The sequence below is a fragment of the Haplochromis burtoni genome, unplaced genomic scaffold (genome assembly GCF_018398535.1).
Source record: "Haplochromis burtoni strain Fernald_Lab_line unplaced genomic scaffold, NCSU_Asbu1 Contig_27, whole genome shotgun sequence".
Classification (NCBI taxonomy): domain Eukaryota; kingdom Metazoa; phylum Chordata; class Actinopteri; order Cichliformes; family Cichlidae; genus Haplochromis; species Haplochromis burtoni.
In genome coordinates, this window is record NW_024582388.1 from 495587 (window position 1) to 521352 (window position 25766).

Consider the following 25766-nt stretch of genomic DNA (forward strand, 5'->3'; position numbering starts at 1 on the left):
CACCAAAAATTTTGATAGCTTCTAAAATTTTAGGTAGCAAATGATGAAATAATTTCTGTTGGAAGAAAATAAGAGCAGACAGAATCTTTTGGCTGCATCTGTGAAATCCACAGATGTTGCGGTTCCATCTTTGGGTCTATATGTATTTTGATGCATATTCTAAAACATGACTAGTAATCTGCAAATATCAATGTCATATTTTACCGATTCAGGTAAGATCACATCACTGGATACTAGTCAGCTGCGGGCATCCATGAAGCCAGGCTGGGAGGACCTGGTTCGACGGTGCATTCAGAGGTTCCACCTGCAGAATGAAGGGGAAATGTCCTTCGCCAAAAAGCACCATCAAGAGGGTAAAACAGTTTTCTTCACATTCATCCATCTGCTTCCTTCCACTTATACAGCTCCAGGTTGTAAGTGGGGATAAGCAACGGAAAATGGTCTTCATAGTTCATAAATTAGTCATTTTAAGCCAGGACATGTTCATTTTACTTAATAGAAAGTTTGAGTTGTCTGTGTTTAAATCTTAGGAAATAACATTTTCTGCCAAAGGTACATTTTATTATCATAAATATCCAAAAATGATAACTATTGGTCTATTTGTACTCATCCAATTTTGGGTTGCATTGGTGCTTTAAACTGCCAGCAGGATTAGTCACAGGACTAAACATACAGATAGACAACCATTAACACTCACACCTACAATTTGGAATCACCAAATAGCCTGACCCATGCACGTCTTCAGACACACAAATAACAACACAAAAAGGGCCCAGTCTGGATTTGAACCCAGGACTTTTTTTGGTAATTCTACTAACCACTGCACCGCCACTCCACAACAGCTACGCTTTTCTGTATTTTTTTTGTTACCTCTGCTACCAGAAATTAATTCCCTCTACCAGTTTTACTCAGTATTTATCATTCACATAATGATGAAACCTGATTTTATTTTTTTTTGTTGGTTCCCTTCCAGTGTTGAGAAACAGCCATGCGCTCAGCCCTCTTTACCGATTCTCCCTGGCTGACGGCACCATCGTCTCAGCGCACACTAAGAGCAAACTGGTCCGATCTCCAGCAACAAATGAACCACAGCTATACATGTCCCTCCATGTCCTGCAGAGGTACCACTCACTCTTTCTTTTCCTTTGTCTTCACTACACGAGACCCAGTGCCCTTTATGTTTCATTAACTTATTGTTTTGCTGAAAAGAAGATATGTTGCATTTTTCACACAAAAGATTTTGAGTTTCTTGCTCTGAAATATTTCTTTTAGATTTAAGACAATCAATGTAAGGTTTAGCGCTAAGGTTTATCTTGTTCTAATTCCTACAAAAAAACATTGACAAGTTGTAGTAAATGTGTAACTACAACCAAATGTAAAAACATATGGTCAGAACAAGTGACAATTATGTCACACACATAAGACTTGAACAGTTGTTCAAATGACTACTTAAAAGCCTAATTTACAGCAGAAATATACTTGATTGGTACATCTGGTACATAAATTACTTTTGGTCTCTATAGCTAATTTCCTCTTTCATAACAAATATAGGAGCATGACCATTTAAAAAATAAATCACCTGTTTAAATTGTTGGTTTAAAATTTGTATCATTAACCATGTGGCTCCATCTCCGCAAATTAAATCTCTGAACCAGACCTCTTGTTTGACCTGCTCTGTTTGTGCCTGTGTATTGTGCACACCACTCAAATGCTGCAGAGACAAAGGACTCTGCCCTGAAAAGCTCATCTTCCCCAGTTTAAGTACTCCCAGGCCTGATTGCTGAGTGCTACTCACTGGCTCCGCAGAGAGATAGGCGTTACCTAAGACAGAGAAGAGAGCAACACAGTATACTCACACAGCAAACAACAATGGGCCTGCTGGGGCCTCAAAAGTGCCCTTCAAAGGATTTTAAAGCAGTTAGCTTGGCTCTCTGCTGGTTTAAAGATTAAAAAGTCCTGTCCAAGTATGTCATTTCTTCTTTTGGTGAGTGGAATTCTTGTATTTCATTAATGTGTTACTTAACATCTGTATCTGTGCTGCACAGATAACACCAGCAACCAGACTTGCTGATATTCCACCTTTTTATCCAAAAAGGTCTGATGGTGGCACCCCAAAATGCTAAAATCAAGAATGGGAGAGTCTTTCCAGATTAAGCTTCATATCTGTCCTCCAGTCTTAGAAAACCTTTAGATTTGAGGAGTTAAGTCATATGATTTCTTGTTTATGAATCTTCTGATCACCCTTGCAGCTGCCACTTAACTCCATCCAAGTGCCAAGTTTCTCTCTTCCTTATTCAAACCAAATTCTTTCCCCAAATTGCCTTCATCCATTCAGAAAAAGCGACATACTTATTTTAGTTAAAGAAAAAGATGTACTTTTGTGTTTTTTTACATTCCCTAACAATTTTGGTCATTTTCTTCCTCATTTGGTTCTGTAGTTTGCATTGTAAACAGAGAGTCTCTTATACAGAGTTGTCATCGTATGTTAAAGCCAAAAGTCACACAAGAACTACCAGCCAGTCCAGTCCACAGTGCCCTCATTCCTCCTTCCCTCCACAGGGAAGGATTGCGACTCTACCAACATCCAAGTGCTGATATGAATGCTCAAAGTCTGGGTTTGGACAGTGGTCAGAAAACAATGCCAGGACTGTTACCCAGAGTGTTTGTGGATCAATGGCAAGAACTTGCCCTTTTTACTTCCACAAGTTTCACATTGAAAATTATTGCACTAGAATTCAGCACAATGAGAGCTTTGTGTGTTTGGTGGAGCTGAAGCTGATTGATGTTTGAAAGTCTCCCTCTGTTACAGTTACTCCCTCTGTCCCTTGTTACTATGATGTTTTCTCACTTGTGTATACTCGCAGACCTGCTCTGGTTGTTTTACTTTATGGTGTACTCTACTTAATCCTTACATGTGACATCGTTATCACTTATTCCAGAATGTTTTGGACTTTGGACTAAAAGACTGATGCCTCAGTCTGTAGGCTCTGAAACTCAGAATCAAAGTTCGTTGCCTTTCTGTTTATACCATCACCACTGACAAATCTAACTGAATAAGATGTGATTGAATGGGCATCTTTGAAGATACAACAATATAATTTTTTTTCATCTGCAAAAGCTGTATTCGAGTGTGATTCAAGAAAAAGCATATCAACTCTATTACGTCTTCACCAGGCAAATGTTTAACATGAAAAAGGGCAAGGTGCAGGATACTAAGGCACCAACACACCGACTTCCTTTTCAGCCATTCGAGAAAACAGTTCTCCCCAAGATGACACTCCAAAAAGAAAAATACATGCAGCAGGAAGGAAGGGGTCTATATTTGAATGCAAACACATTGTGCAAAATTCAAAAGACACTGGTCACTAGAAAGTGTTGGTCAGTGGAATCTCCCAGGGATGATGGATTGCACACAATAACCGTAGGTGGTATAATAGAATTTTATTTGGACGTTTATATCATTATAATAGAGCCTGCTTCACGTTAAATCTTTATTTTCATCTCTTTTATGTATAACTGTGTGACATGTGGCTTGTAGGTTTTATCCCTTATGTTTTGTCAAGCTTTATCAGCTCAGCATACACACTGAGTCTGCATATCTGCATACTGACAGCACATAACTGAATAGGTCTCATTCTTGACTGTCTTCTTTTTCATCCAGGGAAAACGGCAGCATGACTGCAGACACATCTGCCAGTCAGGCTATGGCCAAACCAATGACCCCAACCAGTATGAGTGTGTCTTCTCCTTCCCCTGACGCCAGTGTCACCAGCAACACACACTACGCTGCCACAGCCTCTGGCAACCTTGGACGTGGTTATGGAGCTATGTCAGGGCGAGCGCCTACGCCTCAGGGAAATAGCCATGCACAAAAGCTGGGCAGCCCTTTAGCCTTGGGAAGCCCCAGTATCACCTCAGGGGCCCAAGGTGCCATGTTGTCTCCTCGTCATCGCCAGAGCCCCAGCATGCCAGCTAGCAGCAGCAGCTGTAGTAGTCCGCATCTCCCCCAGCACCCTCCTGGCTCTTTCTCTCCTGCAGCCAGCCTCCGATCGCCAGCCCCTGTGTGCAGCAGCACAGGAACCAACCAAGGGTTTAACTCTCTTAGCGCACTGCAGGCTCTCAGCCAGGGCCACAGGATTTCCCAGGGACTCAGTGAAGGACAGCACCCAGAGTCCCCTGACAGAAAACCAGTCGGCCTTCAGAGCCCTCTTCACAGCTCCAACCCCAGTAGCCAAAAAGCCAAGAACAATATAAGCTTAGAGGTTGACCTATTTGGAACTTTTCAGGAGCAAGACCTTTTGACATCCCAGAACCAGGAAGGTGATCAGGGGGAGGGAAGAGATGGTGACCGGGAGAGTCTGGGTGACCTTAGTGATGCGCCAAACCAACTTCTGAACACCAAAGGCCATACCAAGCTGCTCCAGCTGCTCACCACCAAGTTGGAGCCCTCTGATCCCTGCTCACCAACGGGTGCTTTCGGAGATGACCAGATCTGTAAGGACCAGCTTGGTGGTGTAGGTGGGGTGGGACATAACAACCACTCCACCTCTTTAAAGGAGAAACATAAAATTCTTCACAGGTTGCTGCAAAACAGCACCTCGCCCGTGGAGTTGGCCAAACTAACAGCTGAAGCAACCGGAAAAGATCCCATTGGTCCAGAGTCGGCCTCCGGGGACAGCATGACTGCTCTAGGTGAACTCTGCACAAAACAGGAGCCAGGGAGCCCCAAAAAGAAGGACAATGCATTGCTTCGCTATCTCCTGGACAGGGATGATAACAGCATCCTGGATAAAGCCATCAAGATAGAACCTGGTGAAGGACTGAAGCTCTCCAGCGTTAAGACTGAGAAACCAGAAACAGGCTTTAACATGGAGCCACAGGTCAGTAATTTATCAGGCAGATTTATTAACTACTGGTTTGGTAGCGTCAGCTTGTTTTTTGTTTGCCCTGTGTGCTCGGTTCAGTTCCGTTTAGTTTTTAAATGCTTTTTTTTTTTAGGTTTCAGGTGGTGAAGCTCAATTATTTCCATGTATTTTCAGTTCCTTTGTTACATAAAATAGCCTTAAATATTACAGCTTTCATGTTTCAGTAGTAGTTGTCATAGCTTCCTGCTACAATATGATGTCTTTACTACATGTAACATCAAAGTCATCAGCTGTTTCTCATTTACAACGAGCACATTGCTGATTAATTCTTGCTCCCTCCAAACTTAGTCAATTTAAAAATACTTTCAAGTATCAGCCTAAGAAAACAGCACTTTTAAGTCATAGTCATTGTTACAAATGCTACACAGTCAGAGGCCTCAATATTAGGAGTTTTTACTAACTACACAGGGAGCCCTGAATCCCTCAAAATAAGCACTGAGATGCATCATTGTCTAAGCAACACATAACGCTACATCTGTTTTAATAGATGATTCAATTTCTTGGGAAAACTGTATTGTTAACAAATCTTTGCAATTGCTTAAGGTTCACATGAACACCTAAAAGTAAGAAATGTGGTCGGTGATGCTCGTTTGTTCTGTGAGATCCGTGTTGAGTTCCTCTTTAGACAGCCAATGGCACACTGCCCCCCACGCTCCCAGAAACACAAGATGCCCTGGCAAAGAAAGCAGAGGAGTACTGTTTAAAGGCTTAGGCATATGTGTGAGTCAGTGTGTGTGAGCGAAGAACAAGGGAAACCAATACTGTATGGGAATGAGATTTCAAAAACACTGCACAGGTCTCCTGTGTGTGTGTGTGTGTGTGTGTGTGTGTGTGTGTGTGTGTGTGTGTGTGTGTGTGTGTGTGTGTGCAGAGTTGCAGTTTCGCTGGGAAAGTTTACTTACTGTGTTTGAGGCATATCTTGCAGGAACAGCAGAGGAGTTGTGTTGCTATGGATCAGCACACATGTAGGTGTGTTTGTGTGCATTTGTATAAGTGTGCACGGCTGCATGTGTGGTGTGCCTGAATGTTTAAAAATATCCATATGTGTGCACATCACAGCATCCTAGAAGAATAAACCATGATGTCTGCCACCATTTAATAGAAAACTTTATAGATTTGTTAGATTTGGAGGGTTGAATTTTTTTAAAATAATGTTAAATCCCATGAACATTTTTTAAACGTTTATTCCAGGAACCAAATGGGCATCATCAGAATAAATATTACATATGAAAACTTTATCTCAGTGGATGAACATCTGTCAGTGGACCTTGAAACAATGGTCAAAGTCTATCCATCTCTGGTGAGCATGTGTCACTAGAACTGAACTGAACCTGACAGTTTGTTTAAACATGCTTTAACAATTCTGTGGCTCATCACTTAGACTGTATTGAAAAGATGGACACAGTGATGTCACCCACAAATTTGGGGACTCCATTTTTAAGCCTCGAGATGAGCCTCATTGTCACTGTAATCTGTTTTTAAACTACATGTTATGAGCAGATGGTGGAACTAACTGAAAAAAATTAGGAATACTGTACACCGTAGCAATCACAAAATAGTCACGCCCTAAATCTTACACTACGTGTTGTGTATTTTGCCATACATTTGATGATAACTGACTAAGTTAACTTGCTCCACTGAGTATTTAGAAATAGCTGTTGACACCACAATGGCTGACCTCATTAAGGAAATGTTTGTTTTTGTTAACAGGACTTGTCCTCTTCTGGCTATTAGAATGACTCCAGGTTTAACTGGCACTGGAGAAGCACATCCTCCTTTTATAGACACACTTTATGACTTATCAGGGATATGTAAACTGATCAACCATAAATCCTCTGACATGTGATATTGATATGGAGTTTGGTTATTATATTGACACCTGTTCAGGGGTGTGATGTGCCAGGAAGAAAGTGAGCAGTTGGTTTTTGAATTTATCAAGTGTAAAGATCTGAGAGACTACAGAGAAATCCTCCTCACAGTTCACCTCCTGTTTCCTTATGCCTATTGGATCCAGGTTAATTAGATGTATGCTAAAATAAACTATAACTTCAGTAGATTTTTCATATTAGATGTATAAGACTAGAGAATCTCCAAAACAGCTCATACGGTGGGGTGTTGCCGACGTGTGGTGATTAGCAGCTACCAAAACTTGTCCAATGAAGTACAGCTAGTGAGTCAGGAGCTGGGTCTGTTGACCAATGGAAATTAAGGCTTGATCTCATGGCAGACCTACTGTAACACCGACTGCTTAAAGTTTAGGCTAATAGCAGACACCCGCAATTTTTAGCATCAACATGTAATCATTTGCCCACATTAATATTATGTATGTGGTTTCCTTCAAGTGGTTAAAAATTGCTAAACCCAAACACATCATTGGTTTCAGTGTCGTAACCCTCTATCCTGCTGTTATTGGTTAGTTAGTAAATCTGTATTCAGTTCAGATTGTTGCTTATTGACAAGGCAGGTGCATTTATGGTAAAAGTAAGCTACAGGAAGTGGCCAATGGAAAATGACTGAAGTTCAGTCTTTCGGAGAATAGAGGCACACCTATTAGCAGTTGTGTATCTACTACAGTTTCTGTGCTATATTACATATGAACACCATGCTAACAGCTAGCAAGACCACGAGTTATAAAGCAGGGTCCTATTACAATGTTATGAACAGCCGAACTTCTGAAATAATAAAAATAAATATATTTTTTCATTTACACATTTTTTCTTTTTTACTAGTGTTTCCTTTGGTGTGTGGCCATTCTGTTTTCACCTTTCACTCTGTATCTGTGTGTGTGTTCTCTTGGTGTTAAACAGAGCTGTGATTGGGACTTACTGTACATCACACATGACCTCATTAGCACCAGCAGTTTATTTTTAGCTCCTCCTCTCTTCATCAACCAAATGGCCAGAGGCAACCGTATAGTGACATACGTTGTTTGAATTATGAACTAGTTTTAGTGGCATGCCAGGATTACCACAGCATATGGAAAAAAGACATGAAACCACATGATGTTACATCTACTTTCGAACCCTATTTCTGCACGTTGTCACATGAAAGCATGCGTTTTTTTCATTATTCAGTTCCCTAAATGTCAACAGCCCTTCACTGAAAATAATGTTACAACGTATGTTTGGATGTAATGCAGCAATGTGGCACACTGGTGCTACTGTCATGTGATGTAAAATGTGTTTTATGTCATTTTATCCTATAAATAATCTATTTATTAATCCTGTTTTTTCCCTGTGGCTGGTCTCAGACCAATGAGCTCGAGGACCTGTTGGATAACCTGCAAAGTGGTGGCCAGGAGCAGCAGCCGCTGTTCCCCAGTCAACCACCGACCAGGGGTGCTGATCCCTCGTCATCCTCTTCCTCTTCTGTGCCACCTGCCTCCTCTGTCGACAAACAGACCATCATCTCTGACATTCTGCAGATGAAAGACAGCGGCAGCCCGCCCACCCAGCACAGACCCTTCCCTCCCATCGTCCCCGCAAGTACGTCTACAACACAGTGTTTGTGTTTGACTGAATTACACCATTCCAACATCTTGAACTTGCTAAATATTGAGAAAATCTTCAGATTGTCTCTAAATATGTACAGTACTGTATGGGGAATAAAAAATACTGTTTTTCCTCCTAGCAGGCTTTAATGGTCCCAGGCCCAGCCATCCGGTTCAAGGTGGTCCTCCAATAAGGAGCATGTCTCTTGACAGCAGCATGGGCCCCTCCCCTCACACCAACAGGCCTTTCCCTCCTCAGCACAGGAACAGTAGCCCATACCACTTAATGCAACAGCAGCAGCAACAAGGCATGATGGGACCCCACGCGGGCATGGCTAACCAAGCTGCAATGACTAACACAGGTGAGGCAGAACAAGATATAACTTTGAGGTGTATTTCTGGCTATATAGCAAATATGTATGTCAAATACATATATACACATATATACAAATACATATATAATACTAAATAACCTTTGAATGAATCTTTTCCCCATAACAGGAATGCGTGGCTCCATGCAGCAAGGTTGGAGTCCCCAGAGGCCCATGGGGGGCTCTGCAGGCCCAGTAATGGGCCAGGGAGTTGGACCTGGTCGTATGGTTCCCAACATGAATGCTGCACTCCCTGCAAGAGGCAGTGTTCCATCTGGATCCAGAGCCATGGTTAATATGCAGATGATGAGCAACGGTAAGAGAAAATGGGCAAATAACAGAAACTCTTCTCTCCTTGAATTCTACGCTGTTTCTGATATTCTGTGTATTTCTCCCCTGCAGAGTTGGACATGGCAACGCCTCCTTACCCTCAGCAGCAGGCTCCACCTAATCAGACTGCTCCTTGGCCAGACCGAATGATGATGGATCATTATGGAAATCCAAGCAGGTATGGCATAAGAGAAGAGTCATCATAAGCAGAAAATGAAGCACTGAATCTAGTGTGATAATAATGCCAACTTACCTTCCAGGCCACCATACAGTGTCCCCCAGGAGGATGGCATGGGGTGTTGCGGCACAGGGTCTGAGGGCCAGCCAGATGAAGGCACTCTACTGAACCAGTTGTGTTCGGTGCTAAAGGACTACGAGGGTCTAGAGGAGATTGACAAAATGCTGGGAATCCCCACATTGGCAGGACAGGTGAGCTCCTTTAAGCCACTCTATGCTAAACATATAACCTGTTTTGGAGTTTTGGTAAATAACATGTGAAGCACTTTTCACCACTCTACAGGGTCATCTGCCAGACCAGGACCAGTACCTGGGCTCCTCGGACCCAGCAGCTGGCATGAAGCCTCCTCTCTACAGTCAACACTATGCAGGTCAGGCAAGTTATGGTGGCATGCCTCCTGATGGTGGTTATCACGGCCAATCTATGGGAAGCCACATGGGGGCTCAGAGAATGCCGCACACATGTTATCCCCCAATGATGAGAATGCCTGGAGGTGCAGGGCCGAGGCAGGCTGGCATACGACCAGGGGGGCCTAATCCTATGATGCCCCCACAGCCCAATAACCTGAGGCTTCAGCTGCAGCACAGACTCCAGGCTCAGCTGGTAGGTGGCGCCAAATATTTGAATTTCACTCTTTTATTTTTTCCAGATTTCCAGACGTTTTACTGTACACAATATAACATTGATGTTGCAATACTGTATTACAGTGTTGGTTGTGCTCAATGCTTGATGACAGAGCAGTTACAGGTTGTGTAGGCGTTACTTGTAGCTAATAGTGCTTAACAAAAAGCTGAACATGGCATTAGTTTTGGCAGGTGGGCAGAGTGCAGCTGGCAGTGCTGATCCTTTCTTGGAAAGCACATGCTTCTTAGGGTGTCCTTTCTAAGCTGTGTCATCCTGCATACAGTTTCTTCTGCCTCTGCAAACCACTTTGCAACCCAGCTTCATCCTTTTCATGCTATTTCTGACATAGTCGATATTATGCCTGTTCTCACTGGTGCTTGCTCAGTTCTGGGGAGGGGGGTATTGCTGCTTTTCTTGCCTTAGTCTTGCCTTGCCATCCCATGTCAAAGTGCAGCGAGGTCCCAGAACAGAGCCATACTACTAAAGATAAAGTACTGCAGATGAAATATCAATCCAGTTTTTCTGACAGAAATGGATATAAGGACAATTATAATTAGTTACTCAGCATGAAGATTAGATTAAATTCAAAGATGTGACCTGGCTAATGTAACAAGTTCCTCCATTTGGTTCTTTTTTCTTTCTGATTCTCTTTGTTGCTTAAAAAAGCCAGCAATTATTGCTGCATGCAACTGGTGGTTGGAGCAAATAAAAATTTCAAGTAAAGTTTGTCTTGTAAAGCAACGCTTTTATGGAAATTCAGTACAGTGAGGGAGCAAAAGGTTACCGTTGCTGTTGTTGACCCCAGCAGTCATCGGGTTTAAAAGGACATCAGTTGCTTTGCAGACAGTCAGTTACATATATTTATTGTCATGTCCATCCCTTAATGTCACCTAAGTACGATCACAGAAACACATCTTTTCCTTTCTGTAACTACAAACTGTTTCATATGATTCAGTCATGAATCCTGGCAAACCAGGCATTGATATTTCATTCAAGCATGAAACCTCATTACCATTTTGAAAAAGAAAAATCTGATTACAAAAGATGCCTCTGAGCCAACAGGGTTCACTGAGTTTGAACTGCAGCAGCTAGAAAAGCACAAATGTTTTCCAGCTTTCTGGCTTAATCAGCATTTTTTTGTTGCTTAGACAGTTGACAGCTGAAACGGCAAAATATGCACAGACAAATTCATACACATACCTTATACTATTAGCTGGTAACACGTTAGGATTTCTCTTTGAAAAGCTGTTGTTGTCTAATTTCTCTATGTGAAACACTTTTATTTTTTTTATTGTGTTTGTATTACTACATAAATGTTGAGCTTGTCTAGATTTTCAGTTTTTGTTTTGTCTTAAAATTTGTCTACGCCAACAAAGACACAGTTGGTGTTTTGGTCCAGGCTGCCACCTGGTGGAGAGTCAAGGCAAAACGCTTTGTCCCTTAAACGTCACTGAAATTAGCAGCAATTAGCAGTTTGTTGAGATGTGTGGCACGACTTTTACACTTCCAGCTTTACATTTATTGTGCCAGCAGAGAAACAGTGAAGTTTATTTATAGAAGAAAACTTTTTTTCAAAACCCATCTGAATCAAAAATGTGATTTTAATTCTTTTTTTTTTCTTTAAATGGGTTGCAGGTGAATGCGAAACTGCAAAACTCTTACAAACACCCAGATCAGTGCTTCAGTACTTGTGCACATCAATTAATCATATGCATTGAATGTATTTTAAGGCATTTATTAAGGGCAAAATTGCAATATCATATTTTTTTAAATTCCGGGCTGCTCTGCCTTCTCTCTAGAACCGACAGCCAATGGTGAACCAGATGGGTGGAGTCTCCAACATGAATCTACCTCTACGGTCTAATGTACCAAACCAGGTCGGTTTGCCTGCACGAACACTTTATTCTCTTGTAAACACATGCTAAATATTATCAGCACAAATCATTTCCCCTTTTTGCTCCTTGCCTAAATGTGCATCTCCTCCTGCAGGGAACCCTCAACTCTGAGATGATGGCCCAGCGGCAGCGCGAGTACCTCACCAACCACCTACGCCAACGCCAACAACAGCAGCAGCAGCACATGCAGCAGCAGCGTGCCATGATGATGCGCACTCAGGGCATCAACATGCCACCCAATATGCCCACTGGGGGCGCTGCTCCTACGCCAATGCCCATGGGTGGTACCAACCCACGGCTCCCGCAGGGCAACCCGCAGCAGTTCCCCTACTCAGCCTCCAGCTACGGTACAGGCCTGCCCTCTCCTCCTCATCCAAGCTCCTCCAGCCCCTTCTCCTCCCCTCACTCCCCCAGCCATCATCTGGCTAGTCAGGGCATGATGGGAAATGTGGGAGGGCAATACAGAGGTGTAATGAGTCCGCCATCACACCACAGTCCCTTCCACTTCAGCAGTGCAGGTATATAATGAGAGCACAGCAGCAGCATCTCAGTGGTCTGTGTGTGCTTCATGGAAGATGTGCAGTAGTTCTTTTTACTTTTTTTTGTGGTGGCGGTCTTTTTTTTTCTTTTTTCATGACTGGGTGTTGGTGAAGGCTGCATGATTAGTTTTTTTCCTTCTGCTGTCTTTTTTTTCTGTGCTAATCAACACAGAAGCAAAATTATTTTCTTATTATTACTTAAAAGAACAAGGAAGTCGATTTTTTTTTCTGTGATTGTTTTATTGTAACTGTCGTAAACCAATCACAAGGGGTGGGGTGGCTTGTAAAAGTTCTGTCAGTGCTGTCAGAACTGAAGTAAATGAATTTCATTTAACAAAAACGATCTTCTGAAGTGAGGACAATACGACATTCTGAGTATTTTGTGTGAATTTAATTTATTAACAATCCAGCTGTTGGTGAGTTTGGGCCTTTTTTCTTTCCATTTCTGGTTGGTCTTTCAGTTATAGGGCTCTCTCATTGGTGAATCAAAGATTTTGATGATTTTTCAGATACTGTAAAAAACTTTTCTCTGAGTCTCAGAGGAAAGGTCCTTCTCATTTGTCTCAAATTCACTTTATCCTTTTGGTAAGATCTTCATATAATGTTGGGGTCTAACTAGTCCAGATTACCACCATCTGAAAACTATTATAAAGTCTTAGTTTTTACTTGTGTTATTGTAACTGTCTATGACACTCTGACGTGCAGGAATGAGCCAGCAGCAGCAGCAGCAACACCAGGATCCAGTGTCCTGTTTTCCATGCGGGGCCACCACGCCGCAGAGCCCCTTGCTGTCCCCCAGAATGGGGCAGGGTCAGAGCCCTATGTTGCAGCAAAACCAAGGTCCACCCCAAACCCAACACCAGGGTCCGAACCAGGGAGGACCTCCCAGCTACCAGCCTAGTGCCGACCTCAACGGATGGTCTCAGCCTGCCAACATCACCAGCAGCAACAGGTATTATGTGCAAATGCTTTTGAAATGTTGTGTTTATTTACAGCTGAGTATTTCTGTTATTGGCTTCTACAAGAGTAGATTTGCATATTCACAGTAGTAATCCTTATTTGGGGGCTTGTTTTGGCCTTCTGTTGTCCAAAACTAGCTGTATTAGCGCCTTTGTAACGTTAGTCCAGCTTACTTCTGATTGGCTGTCCTGAGGAAACCGAAAGCTTGAACAGCTGATGAGATGGTTTCTGTCCTCAAAGTCAGAGCTGTGTGTTCCTAAATATTATTATAATTGTTATTGTTTCCAAATTAGGGATATCCACACTAATTGCTGACATATAGAACAAAGAGTAGCTATTTTAAAGATGCACACATGGCAGAGAATAAGGAAAAGCATAATAGGTCTCAGTCATTTTAGTTTATTTTTCTTTTTTTTTAGAATTCTTTTTATCCTTTTTGACTCAGCTTGTCTTCTTTCAGCGTCTACCCCCAACAGTCTCAGTCTCACTACTCCACACAACCCGGTGGAGGAATGTACAGTGGCAACAACAACATGAACCTTGCCATGGGCAATAATAGCATGAACCCAATGTCTGGACAGATGAGCTCCATGGCCTCTATGAATACAGAACAGGTGCTTCATACAAGCTTACATTGTCACACCTAATTCTTTTTATGTTGTTTTGTCACACATGCAGAAGCTGTAATTGTGGTTGTTCGCTATGAATTTGCAGGGCAATGAAAGCAGCCTTATCCTGGAACAGATAACAGGGATTGACATGCTGACTCAAGAGGGTGAATCCAGTTCTGTAAGTAATGCACTTCTTCAAAACATCTTCGTATCCTATTTGCATGAATGTTTCTGTAATACTAGCACAGGCACAGTGTTGTAAAACGTAACAAAACATAGGGTGTAATACACAGTAATTGCTGCAGGTTGCTGGGAAATGTATGCTACAGGTGGAAATGCTCTGTGATGTGGCTGTACACTGTTGCTTAAAAGTGCACCCATCACTACACTATAAAAATAATGGTTTAACTCTAGGCTCAGATTTTGCCATCCTTAGCTTGGTATTGCCCCGCTTTCAGTCTTTAGATTTAAATTCATTAATTTGTGTTTAAAATGTGCACTGGAAGCCTTTATTGGCTGAAAATGAGATATAAGGTGTGGGTGAAAAATCAGTTTTTGTTTTGTTTTTGGTTACATGATTGGTTTTGATTCTGTGGAGTAAAAGTCTGTAATAACATAAAGACTTAAATTGAAATGCATTTGAAGTTCTTCCCCCAGAACAAGTAGAGATCTTAAAATGTTGAAAGCATTCAAATGATCAGATCGTCCTTGTTTATTAAACTGATACATCATTTGTTACCCTTTTATTGATCTTTTGTAATCAGCACTTGGAAACCACTTATGAGTGCAGAAAACTCAGTTCAGTTCTTTGTTATCAGAGTGACTGTAATTTAAATTACCTTGATGATTTTCTGTCTTCTACAGAATTTTTGCTGACCCCAGGCTGCAGTTGAGACGAGCAGTGAGGGAATCCATGCAAAAACACTGACACCCATTCAGCTCAGCTCACAGAGACGTATGAAGGACTTGATGAGAACACTGCCCCTCTGTCACACCAGGCAACTCAGAGGCTCTATAGCGTGAGGACAACCGAGACATGTGCAAACTTTAGGACTACATTCACAGTGGGTTTAGTCATTGCTTAACATTTTATGCAAGAAAAAGTCTGACATTACAGGGAAACTGCCATCTGAACCATCCTGACAGCAAATGCCCAACATGAGGATAATCCTGAAAACCCCCAGCTATTTGTGGTTTTTAGGTTTTCAATGTAACTTATTCTTTGATTGATATCAGCTAATCAACATGTGGTATGTATCTGTAAGCTGTAGTCAAATCAAACACTGTATTCACAGTAATCAAACACTTAAGAGGACTTTTAAAACAGAATTTTTCTAAAAAATAGTTAATAAAAGTACTGAAAGGTGTTCTGTGTAGCATTTTTAAAAAGGTTTTCAAGCTTTGTTTTTCTTATAGTTTAAAAAGAAGTTTGGATAAGGAGGTTATATCTAGAAATGAGAAAATGTGGGGGTGTGTGTGTTTTTGGGGGGATGTAAATTTACAAGGAGGGAAAGAAAAGCACATACAGCTGTAAACAGGCGTAAAGGTTGTATTTCTACAACCTTTACATCTTAAAATTGATTTCAATACCTATGATATTCAGTTTTCCTGAAATATCCCCGGATTTCCTCTACAATTAAAACGGATGTTGTTAGGGTTTCAACAGTAATAGTATGTAATCAGACGCCGGTAGCACATTCAGGGTTCATTAGGAGATATTATTTGAATTGCCATCAAGAAACGAGGTAAACTTCTCCACCTCTAGCATTTTTCAGCATGCTTTGTTGAGCTGGAGTTGGATAGAGCAAGCAAACTTATTCCTTGCACATTTTGACACTTTAGTTAAAAAAATGCAAATTCACGCTGTAATTTTCACTTTTTACTATACTTCCTTAAATTGGGGGCAAGTACTAAACATGTCCAAAAAGAGAAGAAGCTTGTCTATAATGAAAATGCTACATAGAGCACCATTTAAAAAAATAGGTAATTTGCAACTTGCTGAATTAAAATTTGTGTAGAGGTTATTGGTCCCAAGTTGCCCAAGTTAACATAGTCACACACACAGTGTTTGCTGTTTGAATGTCCTCTGGTCAGATCAGTGTATTACCAGAGTTTTTATGAGTCTCTGAGGTAACTATGATGGATTAAGTTTCTTGTGTGTGCGTGTGTGAAACTAAAACATAAGTGGCAGGATGATGAGTATAAATGAAGCCTCTGGATTATATCTTTTATGGTTCGGTTTTGGAGCCTAAGTGAAAATGACAATGAGAAGGTTTATGAAAGATATTTTATGGTTATTTATAGTTTTAAAGAAGATTTAGAGATTCTTTCTATGACAAAAAACAAAAGAAAACAATCAAGAATATCAAGAATAAAAACAATTATCTCAAATGGTACATGTTGATGTCGATTTAAAATTAATATATTTCAACTGCTGTAGTTACAGGGGACCTGTCTCCCCATTTAATGACTTTTTGAATGAAAGTGAATGTGTATAGATAGTGTACATAGATTTTTAATATCCTTTTTTGCCCCAAGTGGTATTGTAAAGCAGCAGCTCGGAGTTTAGTTCAACAAAAAATGAGAGCAGAAATATTTTGTTGGTTAAATGAGCATCAGTAGATGAAGCTAAAGAAGCACTTAAAGTGAAAGTTTATTCACTTTTCTGCCCTGTTTGCAGGCTAGCCCTTTAGCTTTCCCAGCTACAAAATCACAAGCTATTGCTAGAATCCTGAAGCTATTTTGACAAACTAGCTAACCTATTTAGCTTTCCACTTAAGTAGCAATAATAATAATTTCTTTTTCTAGCTTTAAGATCTTAGTTTTCAGTAACTTTGTTTTCCTGGACTAACAAGGGTTTTGGTACAAAAAAAACAATTGGCCAGTATTAGCGTTATAACATCTTAAATTAGAATGGTGTCACGTGGCTAAATGTTAGCATTAGCATTGAAAATAACGCTATTGTTATTTTGAGCACATTACTTTTTTCAGACCATTCTTGTCAGAAATACTTTTCCCCACTGAGATTTAACCAGTGAGCTTATTTCTGCCTCTAATGCAGCTTTGCCTCTAAATGAAAAGAAAAATGTGTAAAAGTAAAAAAAGAAAAAATCTCGATGCTACTGCAGCTCATTCTGAAATGATCCTTCAAGGTCGCGACCTTGTAGCCTGCCAGAATGTGTCTTGCACTGCAGGTGTGTAGCTGAATCTTGGGTTGTGCTGAAGGGCAAATTTAACTGTTTCTTGTGTTGGGTTTCTGTGGTTAAAGTTGTCATCTTTAAGTCTCCATACTGTATGTATTGGTAAACAATGCAAACATTTTTTGCGCCAAGGATAAATCCTTACGTAAATGAAGAACTAGAGCTAAATTACTTTGTCCGTTTCACAAAGTTATAATGTTTTCAATCTAAATTTCTATAGACTGGACTTTTATTTTCCATTTTGATTCAATCACTTTGCAAGGTACTGTTCATTTAGGTGCTGTTTCGTGCGTGTGAGCTTGTAATTGTGAACAAAACTGACTGTAACTGGCAACATGTGTTTCTAGACTTCTTGGTCTGTATATGATCTGATACTCTCTAACAATGACAATATGATTGAGAGTATGTGAAAATACACACTGTAACACTGAAATGAATTTCACTGTAGCGCTTCTCACTTTGTTTCCACATCCTAACTTTTTAGCCCCAAAAATGTTGATGAACTTATGATGAACTGTAAGCCATGAGTATCCGAATGTCACACGTTGAGGGATGAATGACCACCTACAGTAACTGCTAATGTTTGATTTCCTCGTGTGACGTGAGCCTGCACAGGTTGTCACTCAGAACAAAATGGTTATTTATGGTTGCACTGTACTGGTATCTAACCTGACTAACATTGTTTTTGGTTTTAATGGGTATTAAGTGTTTTTTACATTTTTAGCACGCCCAGTTAAGCACATTGAGCTACTGTGGCCCAAGAATTACTGAAGTAATTCTAATCCAGGGCCATGTTTCTATTCAAGAAAGGCATCATTTCTGCCTTTCATAGCTGACAAAGTTCAATATTTGCCAATATTAAAAAAACAAAACAAAAACCTACTTGTGGAACTGGATATTATTTCGAATGATTTGTCGGAAGTGTTAAGTTTCCATATGAGTATCTGTTCACACCGAGCTTACTTTTTAGCAACTTTATCTTCAACTTCCCCCCAAAAAGAAAAAGCTGTCATTGTTTTTGAAATTGTCTCAGCACAAACAGTAGTGTGAGAACGATTTAGTCTGAAATTGGGCAAATTTTAACTTCCGCTTTATAAGATCTGACACTTTTCAGTTCTCTGTGCTTGAGAAATATTTGGGGTGGAGGCTCAGTGTGAAGAGTTCCCATCTTGGGGGTTTTACATAGCACCACCTGTGTTTCAGCTTTATGCACAAAATGTACAATTTTACAAAATGCATGTTTGTCAGCCTGCAGATCGGGGTTTGTGTCAGGACTTGTTTTCCCCTGCTGTTTGTTTTGTCTTTGAAATTTGGCTTTCATTCACTGGTTTAGACATAGCCACTAAAGACTGCTCGATAGGATTTAGCCACTTAAAACGATTTAGTTATGTTTGCTTATTTTTTCAGTTAGCTTTAGAAAAAAGATTGTGGTTTCTGTTAAAACGCACCCTTCACATGTTGGAAGTGACTGGTCAGTGGCCCTGATGACATAAAGCCATGCATCAGACACCAAAGGACACCTTACCTGTAAATAAGAGACACCAGCATAATTTAAACCCTGGGAATCAGAACAGGAATCGATAACCTCTGTAATAGAACAGTCATATACTAGATGACATACGTCAGACATATGAATTTCCCTTTTGGATAAACTTATTCTTATATATGAGGGTAATATAAGAAATCTAAGATCCTTTTTTTTTTTACCATTTAACTAAATTGAGGTTTTTGTTGTTCATTTAAGATAGTTTAATATTTGATGTGATTTTACCTTCTTTGTAATTATGCCCATTATATTTTTTTCTTTCTTTTTATTTTGATTCAAAAGGTTGAGACAGGATCAACTGGTCTGTTATGGATGTATTTTGTGATTCTACCAGAAGGTGGCGCCAAAGTCACGTGTTTTAAATGTACTTACGCGACCGTGGTCATGCAAGAAACGTCTTACTTCTTGTGGGTTTTAAGTTTTGGGGATGTTTAAAAGAACCAGTGGAAGAGTAATCTCTGTCACTGGTAATATAACCCCTGAGTAAAGCTTCTGGGTCAACCCTAACACATTTTTCCTCCCCTTTCTTCTCTAATGTCAGTAAATCGACTCATTTCCCCTCTAAGAGTCATTTAAGGAAGTTACTTGCTCTGATTTTCTTGGGTTCTTTCTTTCCACTTATGAAATGTGTCTGACATCCTGATAACTACGCAGTGGTAAATTAGAGCAAAACAGAAGGAGAATGCATGTGTCGAAGAATATTTTTCTCATCGCTATTTGAAGTACCCTCTCTACTGTGATTTAACATCTCAGCTGTGACACAGTCCAGTGCATACAGTTCATTGATTATTTTCTTATGTAGAAGTCCGGACGTTCACACATTTTATGCAAGCTGTCGACTCTAATGTTGCTTTTGCCAATGCTGCTTGTTAATTTATGATTCATGCCACTGTAAATAAATTATTTTTACTGAACTGAGCTGTGTCTTTGTTTTAATTTCATCCATAAAGTGACTTGTGTGGTCCCAGGGAATCCCAGTCTTTATATACTTTATATTTAACCTTAACACCACAACAAAACGTTAATAAATGTAAGTTATGTGGGATAAATGTGCTTTAAAATGTGGGTGGTGCGTAGCCTCTGCATGATTGATGGATACCCGAAGTACCTTGAAATAGTGCTGACTTATGATCCCTTTCCATGGCCCAAAGACCTTTCTCCTCACCTGTTAATATCCTGGGGAAATTCCCCTTCCCCCGAGCCCCGCACACCCCACTAATCAATGATCAGACACTGTTAAAATGCCACTTTTAAAGTGTCAGTTTTTAGTTTCAGTTTGCAGTTTGTTTATTCTCGTATATATCTGACATGCTGAGGGTAACACAGGAAATAGTTTGGCCGTGCAACTGTGTGACACATCCGGGAATCATGTGGCGTCCAGAGTGGTTCCCTATTTAAGTTCGGACAAGTGAGGAACAGCAAAAATGTCACAACGGCACACACACCCTGCCTTCGTAAGGCTCTTTTGTTTTCTGCACAGGGAAACTTGGAACTGGTCCAGAGACCGGTGCACTCTGTGTGGCCCTTCAAATCTAATCAGGCAGCAGCAGGCACTGCCTTCTGTCCACCAGTATAGATATGAAAACCGCTCCAGCATACCTTCAGATAAATGTTTTTGTCATGAATCTAATATTATGAAATGTGGCTGGCAACAAGTGTGAGAAGTCACGTGGGGCTTGAGTAGATAAAGCCTATAGCATACAGAGGATTACTCAAGGTCATGTGATTCGTGAAAGGTCACCAATTCTATCTGCAGCGTTTTTATGATTGGATTAGAAATATTTTTGTTATTTCCAAATGTCTGAAATTCAAAATGATGATGTAGGGAATGATCCTTAAAAAACACGGCTCCTATAGGATGACATGAGAATATTAAGCAACGACAGGATTTGTATCTGTTTATTCTCTGGTGCTGCCGTTAGATATTTTCTCTTCTAATAATCTAATCTGCTGGTGTTACGTTATGTAAAATGTCCACGCTTTTGTAATACTCCACGTTTTTAGTGTTTGGATTACAAAGGAATTTATGAATTATTGCTCAAGGTCTATTATTTCCTGAATGAAGGCGCATATTCCTGGCTATAATTGGTTGGAATTTTCCATGGGACGTGATCTGGGTCCCTATTGGTGGACCAAGCTGTCAGTCAGGCAGACTGGCTTTGGCTTTGGTTTCTAAGAGCGGCTCGCGAGCGCCAAAGAAGGAAAGAAAAACGCGAAGATGCATCACTCTGCTGTTTCTCCCAGACAGTAAAGTGGAAATGAGCTTTTAAAAGCAGAATTTAAGTTGAATAATTTATGTTGGGTTGTTACAGCGTCCCAGTTAATGCCACAAAAAATATAGCATTTAGCATTTCGTTTTTATTTTTATTTTTTAAAAAGGGGTTACTCGTTGTCTAAGGAGCTTGGAAAGAAAAGCGTCTGGACTTCTTTAAGTTGCTTGAGAATCCTGGAAATAAGTTTGAGAAATGAGGAACACTGGGTTACTCGTTATTTATTTAAAGGTTGTAATATTAAGACAAGTCAGTCAATGAAATAATAATGTTTGGTTGGGTGTGTCCTGATGCTACAACAAACAAACACACTATATCTGAGGTTTTTCATGAAGCATATTTGTTGTTGAATTTCAGTGAAAGGGTCGAGCAATTAATGGCTTCATGGCAATTTTCACTCTTTTTAAGGCCTCCAACAGCCCGACGTGGGCTCAACCCAACAACAGATGAATGGGAAAAAAACATTCCCTGGTCTGATGTATCAGGATTTCTGCTTTTGCTTGGTACAGCACAATTTGACTTTCACAACATGAAAGCATGGATTATTTCTGCCTTGTATTCTTGTATTAATGGTGGTGTTGTAATGATATGTTGGGGGAGGGGCACACTTTTGGCCCCTTAGTATCAACTGAGCATTGTGTAAATGACACAACCTACTAGAATATTGTTGGTGATCATGTCCAACTCACAGTGTACCCATGACCAGATTCAATAGAGCGCCTTTGGGATGTGTTGGAACGGAGATAAGCATTGTTTGGGTGTCTACAAATCAGCAGCAACTGTGTGATGCTATCGTGTCAATTTGAACCAAAAGGATTGTGTCCAGCATCTTTTTTAGCATCTTCCATGCATGAAGAATTAGGAGAACCATAAAGACAGACTCACTGGCCACTCTTTTAGGTACAAGCTGTAAACATTATATAAACTGCAGATCAGCGAAAGGCACAAAACCTTCAAATTTCTGTAACAAAGTAATAATTTGTCATAATGATTTAGATGTAGAAAAACTTAACTTCCTGCGCATTTTCACTGTGACTCACCACACAGGAAGGCTGGATGGATTTCAGTGAAAGGGCTGAGCAATTAATGGCTTCAGGGCAGTTTCGCTCTTTGAAAGGCCAAATGTCAAGTTCTGGGGTCGTTTTGACCCCAGAACTTGACACTTGACCCCACTGCGCTACCGAAACCGCCATGCAGTGACTCACCTCACTAAATGTAGGACCTCTGCAGAGGGGGTGTGTATGATGAGAAAGAGGGCGGTAACCACTGCAGTCCTCCAGTAGTTCCCCTGTCACGGTTATTGACAGTATTACTGGTCGCTGCTTGTAGAAGAGTAAATCTAACATTTTTATTTAACAGGTGACGGGGGCCAAGGAGACAGAGATGGCTGGCGCATCGGCACCAAAGCGACAGGACACCCGGAAATTCTTTGAGAATCTATCCGGCGCTGGTAAATCCATCGCAGTGCTGACCAGCGGCGGAGATGCCCAAGGTAACTTAGTGAGGTTCCATTATCGGACGGCGCTCCTGCCCTAATGAAAATAGATAATTTCGCGTAAAAGTGCTGCCGAGAAAGCACCAGGAGAATAAACTCCTCTCTTAAAATATGCTATCAGACGTGTTTACTGAGGCTGACGTGGTAGTGGCACGCACTGCCAGAGTTAGGCTACTTTAAGTATAAGCGGTTCTTCCCCTAGTCTGGTTGTAGGGTTAATTTTACTCCCTACCTTTTTGTGGAGATTTGGAGAAATATGTTAGCTAGAGGCCTGTCCGACAATGGATGTATCCCCTCCAAGCTTGTCAAAAAGCGTGGTGGTCAATCAAGGTGCATAATTACATGAAAAAATAAATAATGCATTTTATTTGCCTTGTATATATTTATTTTTTCTTGATACCCATTATTTACAAGGTATTAAGCACATCACAGCGACTATTACGCAACAGCTGCCCTGAAACCCTTGTCTTACACATTTTTCCATGGATGCTGCAGTAGACTATTTATAACCGCTTGAGGAGGTATGAAATAGTAGTAGTAATCACGACCTGCTGGAAAAAGATATGCTCGCATTGCAGCAGGGATGAGGGGGGCAGTTTGGAAAGCTGCAACGAAATCAACAAGTGTTCGCGGTAATTAAATAATTGAATCCTCTTACGTGGGGAGTCGCTCTCCTTATCATGCATTCTGCACCACTGCAGAATCTATATGGGCTGTGTTCCTGTATTGATTGCCTGTGTGTCCTGCGTCCCTGTGCGCGTCCAATGGCATACGTATGATTTAAACAGCAGCCCAAAGCTGACAGTGCTATGCACTGTGGTGTGCACTCAGTCAGGTTTCGCCACTGCTTTTGGTGGAAAAGCATAAAGTCCACAGCTCGTGATGGAAATTCTTATTCTTATTCTTATTATTGTTATCATTAAAATCCCCATAATTTATAGGTTCAGGCAAAAGTTGACAACGCCATTAAATGTCATCCTATTTCTTTATATTAACTATGATTTTTGCAACTTCCCCTCATTTTAAAAAAGGGTCATGTTTCAGCAGAAATACACGTATTGCGTCACTGAAGATGAGTCGTGAGGAGGACCACCGTGAAGAAGCCAGACTAAATTACTCGTCTTCCGGCGTAACCTTTCACATTAAAGGGTTTCCCCTCCCCTTTCCGCAGCAGGGCCTTAATTTTGAAAGAGACCTGCAGTGACTTCCTTTGTCCTTGAGTCACTGTAGTCATCCGGAAGTCACGAAGGGTTGAGTCGCCTACGTGAGGGCGAGCTGGTGTGCTGTGATGTGCAATGTGCAAAGGAAACGTAAATAAGTTACTGTTACTGTGTGTGGATGTCATTTTATCCGTAAAATTAGGTTCTATGACGGCAGCCTAATATAAGTGGAACATTTAAAAAAAAAAAAAGGTGAAACAGTGATTTTGGTATTTTTATGTGTCTGATAGCGTCACCATTCATTCATGTGATGTTCCAGAAACAGCACTAGAGTGTATTTATTGGACTTCTATATTTCGATATTGGAGTGTAGTATCGGCTCTATGCGTGCAGTGCAGCAGCAGAGCCATTGTTGCCTTTGAGCCAGGCTGTTACATAACACACGGTGCCTATAGGCTCCTCTATGAGTGGATGAATATTTCGTTTCTCAGTTGTCTCTGCAGCAGAAGGCAGCACATGAGCACCTGTGTAGAATGTAATAGAGCCAGCCTCTGTAGGAACTATGTGTAGGAGCGCATACTGCTGGCAGCAGCTGAGATTTAATTATAACTACACTTGGACATTGTTCCCGGGCGTGAAAATGATGCGCACACAGTCCCACTCACCAGGGTCAAACGATAGCAGGACTAGCTTTTGAATGCCTTTCCTGGAGAATCTCTCTGCAGTGGAAGCCTTTAACAGCCTCGAGTGTCTTTAAGGAGGTTTTTTCCCTGCTTGCCATTGTCACCAAGAATAATTAGGTTTGTTGTGATATAATAATCACATGTGGACAAAGTTTCTGATGTCTATGAGCACTGGTTCCATTTAACATTTCTTCTGAATGTGTATATTTTTACTACCCAGACATTAAAAATTAAAAAATACAAAACAAATACAAACCAAAGAAATGAACTGTAACTGCATGGTACTGTTATAATGTAAGACAGTGTAATGCTAAAGTTTTAAGAATCATTAAAGAGGATCTTTATGCTTTTCCTTATTTCCAGTCAAACCTTCTGTGTTTCAGACAGTGGATGAACTGAGGATCTTCACAAAGGTTCAGATTAAGCCATATAAAGAATATGTAAACTGTAATTGAAGCAAAGCGTTTATAATAGAGACTAAGAAAAAAAACCACAGAGCTAGAAATATGGCTGATAGGCCTCTTTTAGTGTTACTTAATAAAAATCCCCTCTTTCTTAAAAGCAGAAACAATCGGTAGTTTTGTGAAATATTTCAGGCTATTTTTCAGACTTTCATTTAGCAAACTTTACAGTTTTCTGAACCCACAGGAACATCGGTGCTTCATGTGCAATGACAAATTTTTGCCAAGGCAGATTTCCCGACCGCTGCGGAGAATACATGCCCAGACTGAGCTGGAGGCGTTTAGTCATTGCAGCAGTCTGGGAGGAAATACTAACAGCATTTCATGATTTGTGATTTAATCCAAGAGCTCAGCTGGGACACGACACACACACTCACACACACATACATGAGATGATAAATGAGATGTACTCACGGTCGCTGATCGCTCTTATCTGTCTGTGAAATCCTTATTATTTTTTTCTTTCTAATTTTGTAAAACTCAATTATAATTTTACTCATTTGCCAGGTCCCCTCTGACCAATCAGCACTTTGCAGGTCTTTTAGCAACACTAGCTCCAACACAAAAAGAAACACAGTATGGAGGCCTGGATGTGGTTTCAGCCTGTTCAGTGTTTGCTAACGAGTGCTGACAGCACGGTGACTCCCCCACCCAACCCCCACCCAACCCCCACCCCTTAGTGCATTTGTCTTAGATGTCACCTGCCTTATAATGCCGTTGCTACTTCCTCTAGGTCAGCAGGAGTAGTTTTGGTAAAGGGCAAGATAATTAATTATTTTACATAAAAGAGGTAGTTAATGATCATAAATAAGAGAAGTGGGGAAAACAAAAACAAAGATTAGAAAAGAGATATTTTTAGTCTCTTATCAGAAAATTGCAGGCAGCTATTGATTTATTGAGTCAGCCACTGACAGAAAAGTGAGTTTATGAATATTTGGATCATAAGAAACCCTTGAAAACCCCTCATT

General features: G+C 40.7%; 2 protein-coding genes across 12 annotated transcripts in view; both read left to right on the plus strand.

The window, feature by feature from the left end:
* LOC102304111 (nuclear receptor coactivator 2) overlaps positions 1 to 15080 on the plus strand; it is a 50419-nt gene extending 35339 nt beyond the window's left edge. For 3 of the 5 annotated variants that reach the window (XM_005917992.3, XM_005917994.3, XM_005917993.2), the window contains 15 exons: positions 213 to 353; positions 974 to 1121; positions 3662 to 4880; positions 8176 to 8410; positions 8556 to 8777; positions 8917 to 9102; positions 9189 to 9294; positions 9377 to 9545; positions 9637 to 9957; positions 11778 to 11855; positions 11968 to 12391; positions 13118 to 13364; positions 13833 to 13986; positions 14087 to 14161; positions 14848 to 15080. In XM_005917992.3, the coding sequence (XP_005918054.1) occupies positions 213 to 353; positions 974 to 1121; positions 3662 to 4880; positions 8176 to 8410; positions 8556 to 8777; positions 8917 to 9102; positions 9189 to 9294; positions 9377 to 9545; positions 9637 to 9957; positions 11778 to 11855; positions 11968 to 12391; positions 13118 to 13364; positions 13833 to 13986; positions 14087 to 14161; positions 14848 to 14859 (3737 nt within the window). In that variant the 3' untranslated portion in view covers positions 14860 to 15080. The remainder of the gene's footprint in view (positions 1 to 212; positions 354 to 973; positions 1122 to 3661; positions 4881 to 8175; positions 8411 to 8555; positions 8778 to 8916; positions 9103 to 9188; positions 9295 to 9376; positions 9546 to 9636; positions 9958 to 11777; positions 11856 to 11967; positions 12392 to 13117; positions 13365 to 13832; positions 13987 to 14086; positions 14162 to 14847) is intronic. The other 2 variants (XM_005917995.3, XM_005917996.3) reach the window with 2 other exon arrangements.
* A 7167-nt stretch (positions 15081 to 22247) lies between these two features.
* LOC102305234 (ATP-dependent 6-phosphofructokinase, platelet type) overlaps positions 22248 to 25766 on the plus strand; it is a 67108-nt gene continuing 63589 nt past the window's right edge. For 6 of the 7 annotated variants that reach the window (XM_014332310.2, XM_005917999.3, XM_005918000.3 and 3 more), the window contains exon 1: positions 22248 to 22491. In XM_014332310.2, coding sequence (XP_014187796.1) covers positions 22383 to 22491 — 109 coding nt within the window. In that variant the 5' untranslated portion in view covers positions 22248 to 22382. The remainder of the gene's footprint in view (positions 22492 to 25766) is intronic. The other variant, XM_005917997.3, reaches the window with a different exon arrangement.